Below are 19,850 nucleotides of genomic sequence, written 5' to 3' on the forward strand. Positions count from 1 at the left end.
ATTTCTCATCATTTGGGTGAATGGGTAATGTGGTAGCAAAAGAAATTGTACTTTCACAAATAAAAAATGTAATACTGGAGCAAAAACAGTGAGATACTTATCCTTGCTAATAAGTTCTTAATTAACTAAATCAAGTAAAGACAGAACTAGTTATAGTAAAAATAAATTGTGTATCCAAAATCAATGATTTTGAGCAAACAAATAACAAGAAGGAAAATAATACAGAATTTTAATGAAAATATTTATATATCGTTGCTTATCAAATTTCAAAAACTTCTGTGCACAAGTATGGAAAGCATCAAAGGAAGGATTTAAAAACTGAAATTCCCTATTTCAGAAAGCAAGATTTGTTCTCTCAAATCTGCTGTGGAAAAATCTTGAAAGAGAAATGGCAAACTATAGTGCTAGTGGTATTTTAAAAATTACAATATTAAGAATTTGGGTCAGGCAATGACTTGTATCAAAAGATCAGAAAAACATCAGTGAAGTCACAAGTAGGCAAGTTCAAATGAGAGAAAAGCCACTTTTCACATACATGGTTAGTTTGTGATACCCATTTCAACTCCACATTCTCAAAGCCAATAAGCTGGGAATATAGAAATACAGAAAAAGTTTTTGAAAGCTTTGGAGTTTAAACCAACTTATAAGCATTACATTAAGATGAAATTTAGTCTCAGATAAACCACTTATTTGCCTACTATGCAGTTCCTTATGCTTCAGATAAGTTGGCAAAAGCTTTTGAATTAGGTTGTTTAATCCTGTGTGTAAATTCCTCTTTTTTTTTTTTTCTTTTTTTTTTTTTTTTTTTTTAACTACAGGATTCCCAAATGGTGTTATATTTATGACTACTTGTACATGAAAAGTGCTTGTGTATGTGTGCATATATATATAGGTGTGTGTGTATGTATATATATATATATATAAACACTGGTACTTCCTATAGTCTTAGTAGCACATACCTGGTGCCATTTGCCAAAGTTTTGCATTTTTGCATATGTTACATATTCGCTGTTGCCAGTGGTATGAAGCTGAAAGCTGAATATCTGCTTGTGTGCTTTGGTAAGAAGTGCAAGAGAAAGTTTCTGTGTGGCATATCTACTGATCCTTTAACCAAAGGCCCACGAACTGAGACCACCTAAGTGTTTAAACAGTGAGATGACTTACCCCATGCTAAAGAAGGTAGACTCGGATTCCTGAAATCTTTTGGGGCTGACAAAGTACGATTTCAAAGATAGGTCCTGACTTGCTTTGGGAGTTCTGCTGTCTGTATGACTGCGTTCAAGGGATTTGTCCCAAATGGCAATACCTGGACCATGTCACACCAACACAGTGATGCTGCTTTGGGTCTGTAGCTAACAAAAGCTCTGTCCAGGCTCTGTTTTCATGTGCACAGGCTGCAGGCTTACAGTTTAGGACAACTTTTATGTTCATATCTCATCCTTCAGTCCATCAGCTGGTCTCTCTCTCTTCAGGCCATAGGAATGACTTTTCCCCCTTGTCAGGGGGCCTGCCTCACTCTGCCTCGTGTATGTAGGGTGACACCGAGACACACCACACTGGAAGGGATCCTCTCCCTTAGGGGGACCTCTGAGCCGGGGCCCCATGGACTTGGTCCAACAACTCCACCTCGCACCAACCGACCTCAAACCTCCTTGTGGTTTTATTTGTGGATGTGTTTGGTTTATATATACATTTTTTAAGACCGATATTTTCTGTCAGTGGCGTTTGGAGCCGGGGACACGGCGCCAGCTTCCCGGTGTCGGGGGGCGCTGAGGGGCAGTGAGGGGCGGTGAGGGGAGGCGAGGGGCGGCCGCGGCCCCTTCCTCCCGCCCGCCCCCTGCCCGCCGACGTTCCGGGGAAGCCCGGAGTGGCGGAGGGAGGAGCGGGCAGCGCCATGGGAGCGGGCGGCGGCCCCCGGGGCAGCGGCCAGATGGGCTGAGGGACAGGGCGAGCTCCAGCTGTCAGCGCGGCCTCAGCCCCGCCGCGGCGGGAGCCCCTCCTCCCCGCGGGCGGGCGGCTTCGCTCGCTGCCCTGCCGGGGGGGGGGAACCATGGCGTCCAGCGAGGAGGACGGAGGCGGCAACGGCTCGGTGGAGGAGAAGGAGAACGGCAAGAAGAGGAGCCTGGGCGCCCTGGCCACCGCCTGGCTCATCTTCTACAACGTCGCCATGACCGCGGGGTGAGCGCGGGCCGGCAGCGGGGAGCGGGGTCGGCGGCGCGGCGGGGACCGGGAGGGGGGAACCGGGACCGGGACCGGAGCCGGAGCCGGGGCGGGAGCCGCTGTGGGGCAGGGGGAGAGCCGGGGGGCGGCGAGGGGCTGCCGGCAGCGGGGCTGCAGCCCCGGCGTGCCCGGCATTGCCTAATACGGTGCAGCGCTACCCGCGAGCGGGCGCGGCGAGGTTAAGTATAGCCGGGCCAGGAATGCCGGGCTGCCCGCTGCCCTCACAGCCCGCTCTGCCCGCGGGTGAGGGCCCGGCCGCGGCCCCGAGGTGCCCTGGAGCCCCCCCGGGCTCTGGGGACGAGGCCGTGTGGGCGCCCGCTGTCCCCTCAGCCGCCGGCGGGGCGAGCGGTGGGGGAGAATGAATCGTTCAAACGGCTTCAGCTCGGGTCCCGAAGGGCGAATTCCCCCTCGTTGCAATACTGCAGAGGACTGGTGATGCTTTAGTTCAGTCAGGGTGGCCACACAGAAGGGCAGGAATAGGATTTAAATGGTTTTCTTCCCACTAGCATCCATGCGAACACTATTCATATATCACAAGCCTTTGGGAAGTGCCTTTACTGGCGATTTTTGTAGCTTGCAGGTTAATTTCACCTCATGGAGTTCCCTGCCTCCTCCTCCAGGTGTGAATTTGGCAGTGAGCGCTGGCTCTTGCCATTGACTTTTATCTGTCAATGCCATTGCCTGTCATCTCTTAGTCTGTGTAGAAAATTACTGAACCATTTTAGTTCTGACCCTAGGTGCTGATTCAGGCTCTCCCACTTCCTCCTCCCCATCTTCTGTTGTCATCCAGAGGGATTCAGACTTGCTGAACTGCGTATTTTATGTGGAAACAGTGGAAGAAGAGATAGGAATAGATTATTGTCATCTCTTCAAACAGATAAAATTTAAGAGAAAAATAAAGGTTTGAAGTAGAAAAATATTTCACAGGGGCGCTACAGAGGACAGGTGAACACGAAGAACAGTGTGTTTGTCCAGATGGTGCAATAGGGCAAAGCGTTTCTAGAATTTTAACAACCTCTCTGATACATAAGCGCATGTGAACAACCAGTCCAATACCAAATCGCATTTTATCTTTTGTTCTAATAAAGATTTAAGGCACACATTCTGCGACTAAAATGGCAGGTCAGTACCCAATCTTACCAAAAGTCCCAGCTGGAAATCCTACCTTTATTACACAAATTGTTTTCCATTTCCTGCTGATTTTCAGTGTTCACTACGAGGGCTTTCCTGAAATCCAAAGTCAAAGCCACTGAAAGCTAAATAAAATGATTGGCAGAAATTTCAAATGTCCAAACAATAATTTATGTAAGAAAAAACGTATTTACAGTCTGTGGTTCTGAGTGGAGTCCAAGACTACTTCTCTCTGCAATGCTTTTGTTAAGAATGAGATGCAGAAAATGCCTTGTGAGATTAGATGTAATGTGACTTCTCAGGCTAGGGCTAGCACAAAGCTGTGGCTGTCACCATTCGTGCTGCCAGCTGGATGCACACGCGCTGTCACCTTCCTCTTGTCAAACATGTCGCTGTAAAACAGGGCAGCCCTGCTGTGAAGGACTACCAGTGAGATTCCAGCAATTCCTCATTGCCACTGTGGTACGAGACAACCTCAGTGCATTCACTTTTAAGATTTATTATAAAATCTAAATAATATTTGGGGAGGGGGGCAAATTTTGGAGCCCTGGCAGATCAGATTCACGGGCTTAAGATACAAGGATGAAGGAGGGGAATCGTTCCAACAGTGTGGGGAAGCCTGACTAACTTCATGTAGAGCTCGAAATGCCGTCATGAACTGTTGTTGGCGTGGACAACGCGAAACGACTGTGTCATGGTAGATGCTACACATGAGAGTTGTTAAGGGACTGATACTGAAGTGCATGTCACGCGTGGGGAGTACGGAGCTGTTATGATCCATGCAAATCTCATGCCGTTACAGCATAACATGTCCGATCAAATATCCATCTTTCCTGGTGTCTTGTTTCCAGTTTTAGTCAGTACATTATGTGTAGGGGACAGTGTAAAAGCTGGGGAAGAGTTAAATATTTATCCACATGTTTATATAAATAGAGAATCATAGAATCATTCAGGTTGGCCAAAGATCTCTAAGATCATATAGTCTTGTGCTGACAAGTCCCACTAAACCATGGTACCAAGTTCTACATCTACGCGTTTCTGGAAGACCTCCAGGGATGGTGACTCAACCACTTCCCCGGGCACAACCTTTTCAGTAACGAAATGTCTCCTAATATCCAACCTAAACCTCCCCTGGTGCAGCTTGAGGCCATTTCCCCTCCTCTTATCACTTAGTGCTTAGGAGAAGAACTTGATCCCCACCCCACTACAACCTCCTTTAAGGTAACCGCAGAGCATAGTAAGGTCTCCCCTGAGCCTCGTTTTCTCCAAGCTAAACAACCTCAGCTCCCTCAGTGGCTCCTCATGAGACTTCTCCAGGCCCTTCTCTGGACCCGCTCAAGCACCTCGATGTCCTTCTTGTAGTGAGGGGCCCAAAGCTGAACACAGCATTCGAGATGCGGCCTCACCAGAGCCGAGTACAGGGGGACAATCAACTCCCTGCTCCTGCTGGCCACGCTATTCCTGGTACAAGCCAGGATGCTGCTGGCCTTCTTGGCCACCTGAGCACTCTGCTGGCTCATGTTCAGGCGAGCATTGACCAACACCCCCAGATCCCTTTCTGCTGAGCAGCTTTCCAGCCACTCTGCCCCCAGCCTGTACCATTGTGTGGGGTTGTTGTGCCCCAAGTGCAGGACCTGCCACTTAGCCTTGTAACATTTCATTTATTGCCCTGAATATTTCTATACTCTCCTGGTACGCCACTGAATATTTCTCAGACCCCACCACTTTTTGTCGTGGGCATGCCTCAGCCAGAGTTCATGTTGCTATATAATGTGCTTGTGATGGCTTTGTGGAGGATGAAAGGATTGAATGATTGTTCTCAAATATAGTCAGACAAGAAGTTAAACTAATGTTATTTCAATTCGTATATTTTCATTTTTAACTCGCAAAATAGCCGCTTGCAGCTCTGGCTGTGCCTATGGGTTTATATTAAAGAAATTTTGTACGTAGCCCTTGTGGTTTTAAGCCTGAAGTTTCAAGGAATCTTGCTAGTGTGATGTTTGTAAGAATGCGGGAATGCATTAACAATGGGACACGTGGTATATTATTTTCAAAAATTTAATTTCATAAACATGGATTAATTATATGGAAGCAATTGCTCATACCTTCTTCAGTTATTGTACTTGGCTGGGATGGTGGGGTTCAATCCACCATGGTTATGAAGCGTTGTTTTTTTTTTGGTGTTTGCTTTGTTTTTATCTCAGTTTCCATTTGAGATCACAAATTTCAGTTTGGTTCAAAGATATCGTTACTTTCTTTCACTTACATTGAAAGGATGATCAGTTAAGAGCATCACTCAATTTCATTAAATAATTTTTAAAAAATTAGCCAACACCATCAAATCTGCAAGTTAAATGTTCTTGCCTCTGGAAGCCAGGAACTTAGAGCACCAACCTGACAGCACATCAGACTTTGATTTCCAAGATGACTTCTCAGCACTTCTGAATTGTAGAACAGAAGCGCTGATCCCCAGTCAGTTCTGAAAATAACAAGTAAGGCGCCGTAAAAAATGTAAAAATGATGTGCATCGGTTCCAGCCTGAGACCAAAACGGTAGCATCAGTGCTGAGTTCATCAGATGTTTTCCAATAATGGTAATTCACAGTAAAGACGCATGAGGATTTAACAGTAAAAATATAAAGTGACTTCTGGTCTGATTACCTTAATTTAGGTAATTCAGATCAATCCTCTGAAGGTAAACAAGTCATTCTCTATCCCTTTCCAGGTAAAGAGATAAAAGGGTGTAGTGCTGATGTAGCACTACATAATATTTCTGTCTAAAGATTTTTTTTAACAATCTCCTAAGAACACCGACAAGTAAAGAAGCAAAGATATTCCGTGAGGAAAATATTCTACTAAATTATTTACAGCGGATGGATATTTTTAGAATTCTTATTTGAAATGTATCCATTCTCTTTCTTTTGTAGGTGGCTGGTGTTGGGTATTGCCATGGTGCGATTTTATATACAGAAAGGAACACACAGAGGCTTATTCAGAAGCGTGCAAAAGACGCTTAAATTTTTCCAGACATTTGCTTTGCTTGAGGTAAATTTCAAACATAGTTTGCTTTACCGGATGCTGCGTATCATAGGCAAACCACATTATTAGCCTGAATTTAATATCAAAGTGTTATATTACTGCTGAAAGTTGTTTTACCTTCCTTGTTTGATGATTTTTTTTTTTTTTGTGGGGGAAAGGAGATTAGTTGAAACAAATGAGCACATTTTTAAAAAGTTAACTCTTAATATTGCCGTAAATCAAAAAATCTCTGGGAACTGCTGTGCTTCTAGTTATTTCCAGACTGGATTCACACGCCCCATATAAATCCTTACAACAAGGTCTGTGCAAGTTGTGCAAAGCATTCTTGAAATAATATGACTTTGCCAAGCATGCGCTCATGGTCTCAGTTTATGGTACACCCGTGAAATAAAACTGTTGGGTATACTGAGCAGTTACGGTTCTTTCCCAAGCTCAGCAAAGAGTGTCAGTCTGCATTTTTACTGTTTCTCTCAGTCTGCCCCTAACATCTGTGGTTCAAGCAGCTGTTTAAAATCATGTGGCCAGCTGTCTATTGGCTTTTTTGCTATTAAACTTTCACAACAGGTAATTCCACTTGGATCTATCAAAACAATGAAAAGCACTCCATTTGCTAACCATTACTGACCAGAAAATAAATCTGAAGATTCATAGCTAACATTGGCAAAATGATAATAGTGATATTAGTCCACAGCGAATACAGGACATTTTAAAATTTCTATTAATTTAGCGTACACTGTATGACTCCTTCCACATTGTCCTGTGAAATTATTCTCTGGGTAAGATAATGGAAGGGAAGTTTACCAGTTCAAAAAAGAAGTACTTTGTAAGTATTTAAATGTTCAATATATCCAATTAGGAAAATAAATCTCTTTCATTTAGTGTTTACACAGATCAGATAATGAGCCCATCACTGGTTGCTAGAGCTCCAACATGTACTTATTTTAAAGATGCTGAAATATTAGTTGGAGAAAAAAACAGCAGAAATAAACCTAGGTTTATATTAATATCAAAAAGCCCATGTTAGTTACTATGGCAGATAGTAACATACTGTAAATTAGTAACCTTTAACTTATTTTTATTTACAGGTAGTCCACTGTGCAGTTGGTGAGTTCTTTCTTTAGTTTCTGCTGTAACTAATTAAAACATGAGTAGTGGAGCAGAGATAACATGTTTCTCTTTTCAAGGAATAGTTCGCACATCTGTGCTTGTGACGGGGGTCCAAGTGAGTTCAAGAATCTTCATGGTGTGGTTCATTGCACATAGTATAAAACAGGTATGTGCGTGAGCAAATTGTGTTTTAATTGTTATTAATAAGGAATTATTAATATAGTTCTCATTTCATCAGGAAGACAAATTTAAAAATTAGTAAGATTCATACAGAGAAGACTGACATACTCAAGTGCGGTTTCTGAAATAGGGGTTACAAGACTGCATTTATGTACATGTACTTCTGCCCAAGTGGCTGGGTCTGGGTCTCAGGTATGAATCTACACTGTCTTCAGCATCATGCCAGCTATGGTCTGCCTAAGTGAAATCAACAACTAGTGCTTTCATTTACCTGCATATGTGCCATAATGCTACCTATTCCCTTTGAAGAACTTAGCTTAGCATTTACTGAATGAATCTAAATGAAAATGTGTCTTAAATTGAACTTACTGGTTTAAATGGTTGTGATTTTGCAATTTCTTTTAGGAACCTTCTCAAAATGTTATTGTTATGGGAATGTCAGCATTCGATGGCATGCATACTGCATTGTTTTCATTAAAAGTATATCAAGTTTTCCAGCATGCCACAGGAACACTTAAGTTCCTGAATAAATGACAATAACTTCTTTGCCTGGCAGTAGGTGGTTATTGTAAGTCTAGTGATCTTTTAGTAGAATGAAACAAGCAGACTGCTTACAGCTAGTAGATAGGATATTTATTCTGCTTTCTGTAAAGGGTACGTAAGAATTCAGTGATAGATTTTGAGCCTGTGCTCCTGAATTTCTTAAAAAAGCTGAGCCATTAAACTGTCTCACCAGCAGATGGCATATGCCCTTCTGCCGATGGGATATCATAGCTCCTGCCTCAGTTGACAAATCCTTTAATTTCAGTTCGCAGAGAACTTTTTCTCAACTCTTCATCTTTTCCTTTACTGTGCCTTTTTTTAAACATGAAATAAGCCTTTCATAGTTTTTTTTTTTTTGCAAGTTAAGTGTATTCAGTGTTTTCTTTTTCCCTTATGTGAAAAAGTCTCAAAGAGTCACGTTTTTTAAATATTGAATGTTTACATGAATGCTGGAATTTAGCACTTTTTGCCTTTTTTTTTTATTATTATCTGCAGTGGATTAAATCTTTAGCATAACCAGTCATTTCTCTTGTTTCCTCTATCTTCAGTACAGCTGTGTCCAAGCAAAATACATCTAAATGTATGTCTGATTGTATTTCACGCTGTTACTGCTTAGCAGGCATGAATGTTCAGGGTCACGTAGGTGGTGAGAGGCATGTTAGTGATAACAGCCAGACCCAGATCTCTGTACTTGACTGGAGATTTGCAAGGCAACAAATAGGAATTCTCTGCATACTTACTTAGAGCACTTCTGCTTGGCTTTAGCACTGTGACAGGAATCCAAGTTTGGGTTATCGATGTTTGTCTCTAATTGCATGAGGCTAAGAACAGCCTAATTCTGTCTTTTCCTTTGCTTATCTGTTTGGATGTCTTAGCACTGCCATTGTTGCTGTTTCTTTGCGAGTTTGGTGGGATTTTTATATCTTATTTTGTTTGTGAGATCCTTTCACTAAAATTGCACCTTCTTTGACACATTGAGGGCGCAATTTTATGAGAAGATGATCAATTAAAATTCTTCTTGACTTTTGACAGAGTTGTGCATTTTCAGCATCTTTGTGATGTATTAAGCTTTGTCATCATGTTCCATTCTATTAAAAAAAGTCACTTCCCTTTTTTTTGTCATTTTAACAAAATTTATGTTGCTTTATTTTATTTCACAGACATCCCTGGAGCTTTTCAGCCTTCAGGCATGGAATTGTATTACAAAATTCCCTCCCTTTTAAAGAACAGAAAATTACTTGCGTGTAATTCTTCTTCAGAAGGTAGTGTTTGCAATAGATCCCCACATGCCTTCTTTGTATTTGGGGTCTTCTGTTTATTCATTCACTTAAGGAGAAAAAGAACTAATGTTTTGAAAGAGCAGATAGATGTGCTACCTACTGATGAGGCAGTTTAATGACTCAGAACTTAAATCTTAGACACGACAGTCGAGTAAGTTTACACAAACCTCCTGATCTGCCAACTACTCTTAATTTAGGGTCCATCCATGTTCCAACTCCTTAACCATCTTGCACCCAGATTTGATCTGCTGCTAAGTTCCAGTCAGTATGCGCTACTGAACAATTCATCTCATCTAAAGTTTCATGGAGACATGCATTGTATAGTGGGGAAGAAGCAATATAAAAAGTAAAAGAAAGTCTAGGAGATAGAGGGAGTACTGAAATATGGAATAGGTAAAAGCTGGTTATGAGAGGAGTGTTTTCTTTTTTCTGTTTTGAGGAGCAAAAAAATAAACAAGCAAATCAACCACAAATAAAGAGGGAAACAGCATAGTGAAAGTGCAGATAAAGAGGAGGAATAAGCTCAAATATAGTTTTATGGGTTTGTATTTGCATAATGGATAAAGATTGCTGAGTTTGCAAAATGTTTCTATGTTAGTAAATATATATATGGTAGTAATGGTTTCAGCATGGTTTCAAAGAAATTTTTTTTCTTTACAAGATGTTAGTTCTGTTCCATATATCTTAAACAGAAGACTGTTGCAGTTTGCACAGCAAAGAAGCTTAAGGATGAAGAAAGTGTTGGTTCTTTATACTTCTGCAGATCCAGAATGAGGAGAGCGTTATTCTTTTTCTGGTCGTATGGACTGTGACAGAGATTACTCGATATTCCTTCTACACATTCAACCTGCTCAACCATTTGCCATACTTCATTAAATGGGCCAGGTGGAGATGTCTTGCATTTCAGTTTCTCATGGTTCTGTGCATGTTAGTTTCATGCATGCAGAGCTAACACACGGGAGAGCTTTGGTTATGTGCCAGCAGAGTGCAAGTTGGTTGCTTTCTCTACTTGTGATTATCATTACTTGGTTTAAAATATGAAAAAATATTTTAGCTGAGATTTTGGGGTGTGATTTGTTCCATGCTTTCTGTGTCTCATGGCTTGAACTGTGTTTTAATTCACTTTAATATTTTTTCCTTATCTTTGGAGTCATCTTTTAACTTACAGTATGATTCCTTAAGATGCTTTTGAATACAGTGCCTAAAATTAAGCACCCGTACTAGTGTTTGTAGATTTAAGGTCTTTGAAATTATTAGAGCTGTTGTCTTTTTCTGTATGTGTAGTATTGCTTTGTGAGAAGTTCTGCTTTATCAGAGCTTTTGTAGTTACATTAATGTAGTGAAGCTAAATATTGGCATAGTTTAGCCAACATAAAAAGTGTGTTCTGTATCAAAACTGCTTTGATTTTGAAACACACTTTAAGGTCTGTCACTATATCAGATATATTACAGAGACTGCGTGTTTATCAGGAGATTTAACTGGAAGAGTAACATTCTCTCTAGTTATCGTTTGACAAATATATGCCAAGACAGACAGACTTCCCCTGTTAGAAAGGAAATACCTACATTCAGCACAGGTGACTATTGAAACAAGTTTGTGTGTTTGTTTATTCTGCTTTATTTGTGCGCTGTAGATAATGCAGTTCTGATGCTTCTAATGCACTTCTTTGAGGTGTCTGATAATTATGTCCATTATTAAACGTTATTTTTTTTGCTAATACCTGAGGTTGTAGGTTTGGTCATGTTTAAGCACTAAACTTGCAAATAATCAGGTCCAGTTTTAGTACTGATTTTTATGTAGTCTTCAGAAAGAGAAATGCATTAAGAAAGTAGTACACTGACAGGCTTTTTGCCATCAAATCAGGGTATGTTAAATGACAGAATTTTTGTTTCTTCATAATAGGCAAGCTGCCATTCTCACAGCAGAGATGTATGGTGAAAAATGATATAAACAAAACATTCAAAAATATGTTATCTTTTCAGGAGTTCAAAATATCCTATCAAGATTTTTAGAGAATCAAATAGCACAACTGAGCATAAATCCAGGATTCCTAAGGAGCTGAACCTCTCTGGTCTTTAAGATATCTGCCTGTCCATAGTTAATGGTATAGGTGTGATCTAAATTTTAGCTCAGAGTTTTTACGTTAGTTCTTTCACGCTGCATAGAGACAATCTGTGTATAGGTCATGGCATCAGTTCCTTCTTATACTTCACGTAATCTGTTCTCTGACCTATGAGTCCTCTAAGCCCATTGGCTCCTGAGAGGGTTTCATGTTCAGTTGCTACCATTTTGGATCTCATCTCTTTTGGTCATGGAATGCATGCTGTACTCTTCTCTCAGACCCTGTGTGACAGCTCTCATTGCTCTTCCCCTGCGTGAGCTCAAGAGAGCTGTTCCTTAGGAGAGACTGCAGCTACATGATGCACTGTGCATAAGGACTGCACAAACCCCGTTGATTACATTTTTCATTTTGTCTACATGTCTGTAGCCTGTGGCATTCAAACCATAATTTCTTTAAACTCAGTGTCTTTGCCCTTTATTTGAATGTGTTCTGCCTATTTTTAAATGGATTCGATGATTTTCTGGAGTTGTTTTCTTTAATTTTTAATTTGTATTAGTTGTAAACGCAGTATTACTTAGATTTCCCTTGTGGCAGTGGGTAAAACAAGTTTCCAATATTTCTAAACTTTTTCATTGTCTGCAAAGATATTATAGTACATAGAATTGACCTAGCGTGCATGCACTGTGACAGGGATGTGCAGGATCATCTGAATTTGGGATCCAGTTCTGGTTTTAGTCCTATCAGTGACAACAGAAGTAAGATCAGTAATAAATAAATTAATTAAAAAGACATTATTGGAGACTACAAATTTACAGAATAATTTTTGACTCTTTAGTATTAGAAAGGCATACATGCATTCCAATATTTCTCTGTTTTTAAATAAATTGATTGAGGAATTCATTCTCTGTAAACAAAAACGACCCAATCTAAAGTAATTGAAACTGATATTCTGTGCCAACTGAGGAGGTGGTCCTTGACTTTGGTGCAGGAACTACTCCAATATATTGCTGTGCCACTAATAATAGCAAAAGGAAATTTTAAATTCATTGGGCATTTCTCACATTTTTAATTTTATTTTTAATGCAGATACAACTTTTTTATAATTTTGTATCCTGCTGGAGTTGCTGGTGAACTGCTGACTATATATGCTGCTTTACCCTATGTGAAGAAAACAGGAATGTTTTCATTGAGACTTCCCAACAAATACAATGTCTCCTTCGACTACTATTACTTCCTTATTATTGTCATGTTCTCCTATATACCATGTAAGTATTATATAACTTCAGTAACACTAGCAACATAATAACCAATTATCAGCAATGCTGGCAACAGTGCCTGTAGTTAAATTTCCTGACACTTTCCACTCTTAACATCTGATTTCTGTTGTTCCAAGCTTTGCTGTGCTTTAATTATTTAAACTGAAATTTTCTGTTCTGTTATTTGCCTCAGAACATAAGCTATTTTAATTTCTGTGAAAACGCTAAGAAGACCAGCAATAAGTAAAAATATTTACATACAGAAATGTCTGTCTGTAGTTGTAGCTCTGTAAATTTCTAGTGCCTCTGCTGCTTTGAAGCAATGACTTTAAAATTCTCCTGCAAGATCCAAAGATATGCCTTCTCTCTTTTTTTATTTTTTTTTTTTTAATTGCTGTTAGTATCCTGTTACCGGAAACCATTTGAGCAAGCATGCTTAGGAAAAACTTGAAGCAAAATTTCAGCTTCACAGAAATCCACCCCCTGCCTCCAAAACCTCTCTGAGTGTACTTCAGTCCTGGGTTTAACCAGATCTTCCTTGTACTTCTGGATACCAGGAGCCACAGATCAGTTGGCTAACCAGAACTAAGACTAAAGAGACTATCTGTCTTGAACTTCCATTGTTATTTCCACTGTAGGCTAAACAGTGCAGCCAGGGAGAAAGCAACCTGATCTAGATACAGCACATTGACAACTGAAATAGAGCTAGAGCAAACTGGGCAAGTAATTTATGTTAGACTCTCTGGACAGTAAGGTTAGAAAAAAAACATGAGACTAGGAAGAGGAACTGAGAAGCAGGAAAACTGAAGTTAAAAGGAGCTGTGATGTGCATCCATGAAATGTATTCCTTCAAGAAACTGACTTAAAGTGTGGACTTTGTATGTACACACACTTTGAATTTTCTTGTTGTAAGAAATCATGGAGACCAATGAGAGAGATTTATATGAGTAAACTGATGTTTGAAGTTATCACAACTTACTAACAGTTTAAGAATTGTTTGCATAACTTTATGTTTCAGGAATAAATCCAATTTTATTTGCATTAAAAATAAAGATCAAATGCATCAGAACCGTAATATAATAGGACCAGGAGAAAGAGAGAGCTCTTCATTTCAGACTTGGACAAGTAGGGTAAATTTGGATCCTCAAAGTCTCGATTCAAACATGCTTACCTTAGCATAGGTTTGAAGACTTAGGTACTGCTAAGTCCTGTTAAGTGGTTAAGTCTTTTCCATGCAAATAAAATGTTGAAGGGACGATCCATAAAAGCAGAGTATACATTCAGAGGGCTTTGTCTGACTTTTGAGTAATTACTGTTTTGTAACTCACTGCGAAGTTCATGACTCACTGTTATTTGCCTTAACCAGCTGTGGCACTGTGTGCCATAATTTTTTCTCAGTTCATCATTCTGCAAAAGTGAACTTTTCCGTAATGTGATCTGTTGATTTTTTTTTTTAATCTAATTTGCTTTCTTCTATGCTTTGATCAAGTATTTCCACAACTCTACTTCCACATGCTGCGGCAGAGAAGAAAGGTGCTTCATGGAGAAGTGATTGTAGAAAAGGACGATTGAATTGAGCCGTGTAATTATGGTGCTTTTAACGGAAAAACAAGGGTAAAAAAACAAAACTTCCTGTGATTTTTTTGAGTCCAAGTTTTAAAACATGGAACAAGAATAAATGTGTATAAAGTAACATGGACTGTATTATTTATACAGATAATATATCATCAGAATTACCTTTTCATCTTTGGTTTCACTTTGATTTTTAATTGTTCATTTTTTCAAACGTTTTCATATTTTCAATAGGCTGATAAATAGCTTTAACAAACTGAGTAGTTGGCTAATGTGCTTTCTATTGTGAAAGGCCTTGATGATCTGTAGTCATGCTGAAGAACAGAAGGAGAGTTGATGAGTTGTGTTGAAAATGAGTCTTCTGGAAAACAGAGCATGAACTAGGTAATGATGTTTTTCATAGAGTAGGTGGGTTAAATGTTATTTAAGTTGTATGTTAAATTATACCTTTACAGTTATAAGTACTGTTGGTGTGTTGTTGAACATTCTTTGAATTACAGGATCACACTGTAGAATTCTAGAAGGATTTTTGAAAGGAGCTGAATTCTTGATTGTCAGTGCGAGTTTAGATTTCTCTATATTTTTGCATCTAATTTAAAAGAAATGTTGATTAATAGATATAATATTAACTGGTTAGAAGTTTGTGCTGAGGAGTAGTCTTGATGTTCTTACCTTTCTCTGGTCAGTGGCTGGAACAGGACTCTTGTGGAAGAAGACTAATCATCAGCATGTTTCTTATTCTACATTTAATTATGTATGCAGAAAAATTATGGTGTTGCATTTAGAAACTGTAGCTACAGTGAGATATTTTTATTCCCATAATTAGGTAAGAGGGATAAAATATACTTGAAATAATGTCTTAAAATATAGATTGTGCTTTGAATCATCCCGTTGTGCAATTTTAATTGCTCCCTCCCCATTAATTGTTTGTAATGTGATTATGTAATTCTAATTAACATCTTCAATAATATGCAAGGGGGATCTACAGTGTATTAATAAAAGTTACAGCTGGTACTGCACTATATGATACCTGAGGGAAAGAAGTCCAATAGATGGATTAAATATGGGCAAGAGATCCAAAGACAAGGTAATGCATTTGAGGATACTTTGATAGTTAGTGAGAGGGAGAGAAGATTGAAAAGTAATAATGTAGCAGGAAGTCTTGATAATATAGGCAACAAAGTTGCTTCAGAATCACTAATATAAAAATAAGAGAATATATGCAGAAGAGCTGCATCAGGCAGCTGGAAATCAGAATACTCCCTGTGATCACTGAGGTAATTTCTAGAGTACCGTCTGATATTTTGGGTACCTCGGGAGCACAGAGTTGAGTCGTTCTTCAGAAAGGTCAGAAAACATTAAAAAATAATTAAAGTAAGAAGGAAGTTGGATAGGTTGAGTCATTAAGTATGTACAAATTTTGGTTATGTGACAAATACATGTAGAGGAAGAGGCTAATATGAAGGTGTAACTAGAACTGGTTATATATCTAGTGAATGTCAGGAGAAAGATCCTACCAGTAAGATCAGAATCATAGAAACATAGAAACACAAGGTGGGAAAGGACCTACAGGATCATCTAGTCCAACCATCCAGAATGATACAGTAAAGGTTATCAATGCATACAATTTCTTGAAAGGTTTTAAGTTGGATGTAATACAGTACTGGAAAACAATCTTTCTTTGGAAGGAGTTTGAACTTCATACTCAAATAGGCAGTTTCAACTTTTAGCTTCAATGATTTGATGATAGTACAACTTTTTTTAAAAGTTGTAGATGCATCTTTTTCAGGTGTATCAGGTACTTTGATGAAAAAGCAAGGATTTACTGTACCCCTAACTTTTAAATTCCATTTTGTGCCTTACGTTTTTGATATTTACATTGTCTTTATTAAATGTAAATGAGATTCCTTTTAAATGGTAGGGGCATAGTGGACTTGAGATAGAATAGCTGTATTCCTTGAGATTTTAAAAGGTATAATCTTTGTATTTTTTAGAACAAATGTATGCAAGGTGCTATAAGTTAACTTATTACTTTTCTGTTTTATATGCAGCTAAAAGTATTTAAAGTTTAAAATATAAACCACATTTACAATTCTGATTCACAAAATACTTGTGTTACACGTTCAGACTAGCAGTTGTATTTGTCCAAAGTTCTTAGAATACACTTTTATAAACTTTGCTTGCATTTTGATGCATGAAGAGCAAGCATCATGGCAGTTTTTAGAAATATTTCTCAGTAAGCAGAAGAGTATGATGAAAAATGAGTAAATAAGATTAGATTAAGTTCTGTGTCTTTTTTTTTTCTTTCTTTTTTTCTTTTTTTTTACTGTCAGGGCAGCTCACCAAAGACCATAGCTATCAATTTATTGAAAATGCATTGAATAGTTGCAGTATGTGATTTTGAAATCCTTTATTGGAGTGTATCCCACAGATACTATTCTTGTAATAAAAGAAATACCCGAGCTCTAATACTGTATTACATTTGTTTTCATTGTGGCTTAAGGCTCTTATCATATGACAATCCAGGAGCTATTTTTATATCCTTTTTAAATGTGACATAAAAAAATACGGCACAGCTTGTTAAAATCTTGTTTTTCGTAAAACATCATACAAGATATTGATACAATTGTAAAAGTAAGTTTCTTCTCTTCCTCTTCTTTTCTTCCTCTTCTTTTTTTGGTTAAAGTCTTTCACTGAAGGCTCAATGTGTTCCTTTTGTTTTAATATCTTCTCTAGAGTAGTGAAAATTTTGGGTAAAATGGGCCAGGACTTTATCCTTTGTAGCTTAACTAAACTTCAGTATAACACCGTGAAACATTTAATTAGTTTGTTAAATGGACATAAAAAGTTAAGTATGATTTTCTTATGGTGCTCTCTTTCCAACTTATTTTTGACACCTCTCTTTTTTGTATTCCTCTCTGCAATATTCCTGGTTTGCATTGAAATCCTCCAGTTTATGAGAGATTAAAATGTAGTTAGGCATCAGTGTCTGTAACGTTTTGATGTAGTCTTTAACAAATTGTTTGTATGAATATGTTTTCTTACTTGTGCTGTATTTGCTTTCTGAAATGGATTAATACAAAGTATGACCTTATGAAGGTTTTTTGTTTGTTTGTTTGATTTTTTTTTATGCTAATACATAGGAACAGGCATTTGGAATGAGATTTCTAATCATGAAGTGACATTTCTTACTATTGCTAGTTATGTAAACACGAGGTCCTTTTTGTAAACTCCAGTTGAAAGCAGTTGGATTTGTTGAGGTTCCCCCCAACAGACACGCTGGGAAAGGCTGTTCGAGGACAGGTTGGGTGAATCACCTCCTTTCACAGCTCTGCCCACAATGTCTGGAGGCCAAATCCTGACATCGGGGTGAGGCCAGTACAATGGAATATAGTGCTGAGAAATTGCATCCTCCACGTTACTTGCCAGGAGGATCGTGGAGGCCATTGTGAACAGTAGCTGTTATGCACCATTTCCCTCACTTCTCTTTGCTTGGGATTTGAGAAGAGAGACAGGCAGCTGAACACGCTCTCATACCCTCTGCATAAGGAACTAATGAGATCAGCTGAGAGGATCTCTGTGCACAAAGGGTGTGTTACAGAAAGAGGCTTTGTGCTTCACTCAGCTCTCTGTATCTGTATCTTGATCTATAAGCGTGTATTTCTTGAAATACTGGTATGCCCTGTCAGCTGCTGTCAATAGTACAGCTCAAAATGAACAGCCCTGGAGAAATCATGCAGTGTGCTGCTTCTCCTAATTCCCATTGAACACAACACCCGGCCAAGTCCGTGTTAATGGGCAGATTGCAATGACTCGTTAACAAGGAATTGAATGGAGACCTTTCCTGTGACCTTTATTTATCCAGAAATATGTGCAGTTTAAATCTAGGTCTAGCTACTGCTCTGACTGTGGTACTTGCACTCTTCATAATGGCTTACCTTATTTGTATATTTATGTGATTAGAAGGCAAATAAATTAGTAACATTGCAATAAAGTATAATTTAGAATAACTGCTATGTTAACAGTTTCTGTGAACTGAGCTTTTGCTTAATCTGTTTTATTAAATGAAAAAAAAAAAAGGAAAAATAATACAAGTAAATATTCTGCACTAGGCAGAAGGGCTTCATAAATCAAAATTTCCGGGCAGGCATGCAGTTCTTTACAAAACATTGGTTAAATGTATTTTTGAACAAAAAGATGGAAAGCTTTTTCTGAAAACTAAATTTTATTTCACATTGTATATTTTAAAATGTGCTCAGAGAGACTGTATTGTTTATGATCAGTTTACAATTTAAATTCATGCTTATCACAGATTTTTATAGATGATTAACCGTAGCCCATTAAAATGTTTTAATATGTGTTTGTTGTAATGACCGTTTAAGAAACAGACACCTTATGTTTCTGCAACGCTCTTCTGTCTGTGCTCCCTTGCTCAAGTGAGTTCAATAATGTGAAGTTTTGCTAAGTTTTGCAAGGCCGTTAAAATGGCAGGTTCACATTTGCCATGGGTTGTCCCTTAATTTTGCTTTCGTGGTGGCACACCTTAATAGGGTATGGTACTTTTGTTTCAGTGTCTGATATTGTAAGCCACTGATGCCTTTCAAGGGGTCTTGAGTGCCTTTAGTAGAACAGGAAGCTTTACAGGTGTTAACAAGTTCTTCATCCTTATTAGCAGATCAGGGGACCTATCCAGTGAACTCTTAGTTCACAGTAGGAATAAGTCGAAAAAGTGAACTTAAGTCTGCACCAAGACAAACTATGGAGAACCTGAATGTTGGGTAAATCTAGCTCTCTTACAGGAGCTGGTTGTCAAGATCAGGCCTGCAACTGCTAATGGTTTTAGAGTTCTAAAATGTAAATGTGTACTACTTTCCATGTCATGTTGTATCAACTGAAACATGTTGTCTTTTTGTTTGCAGTTCTCTTGCTTCTCTGTTCAGTCTTGACTGTATTTTATGTCCTTTCAGATGGCTTTGTAAAGTGTAAGTACGGAAATATTTATGTAAGCATATCATGTATAGATTGTACTTAAAGATTCTTAAAAATGTAAATGCACTGCAGCTGTTCATTATTGTTACTTTTCCTGGAATGCGTTATTATCATTAGCAGTTTACACAGACAGGAAAACGCTCGCTATGATACTTTTAATAACTTATTTATTTGTAAAGATCATAAGATTTGATGAGCTAGAGATTCAGATATTTGTTTTAGAGATTGCTAAATTGCTGTAGCACTGTAGAAATTCATCATCAATTAAAAGCCATATTTTAAACTGTGTTCTGTTTGATTTGATTTGATTTTTTTATTATTATTTTTCTGTGGTAGCTTGTAGAAGTCAGTTCATACAGACATTATCATTCAGTACTGCTCATACTGTTCAGAGTATTACACCAGACTGGTATCTGTTTATAAGTACTGTGTGTATATATATATATATTTTTTTTTAACCTGGAATTATTT

General features: G+C 38.5%; 1 protein-coding gene across 2 annotated transcripts; it reads left to right on the forward strand.

Annotated features, from left to right (window-relative positions):
- The first annotated feature begins 1,840 nt into the window (after positions 1 to 1,840).
- Positions 1,841 to 19,667, forward strand: HACD1 (3-hydroxyacyl-CoA dehydratase 1). Of its 2 annotated transcripts, none has more exons than XM_068673828.1 (7): positions 1,841 to 2,178; positions 6,278 to 6,395; positions 7,475 to 7,493; positions 7,580 to 7,662; positions 10,263 to 10,384; positions 12,649 to 12,827; positions 14,308 to 19,667. In XM_068673828.1, exons 1-7 carry the CDS (start codon positions 2,051 to 2,053, stop codon positions 14,388 to 14,390), a joined length of 732 nt encoding a protein of 243 aa, XP_068529929.1. In that variant the 5' UTR covers positions 1,841 to 2,050; the 3' UTR covers positions 14,391 to 19,667. The 2 variants fall into 2 exon arrangements, with proteins under 2 accessions (XP_068529929.1, XP_068529928.1); XM_068673827.1 differs by having other exon boundaries at positions 1,843 to 2,178; positions 7,574 to 7,662.
- Positions 19,668 to 19,850: the final 183 nt, after the last annotated feature.

The sequence above is a fragment of the Anas acuta genome, chromosome 2 (genome assembly GCF_963932015.1).
Source record: "Anas acuta chromosome 2, bAnaAcu1.1, whole genome shotgun sequence".
NCBI classification, from domain to species: domain Eukaryota; kingdom Metazoa; phylum Chordata; class Aves; order Anseriformes; family Anatidae; genus Anas; species Anas acuta.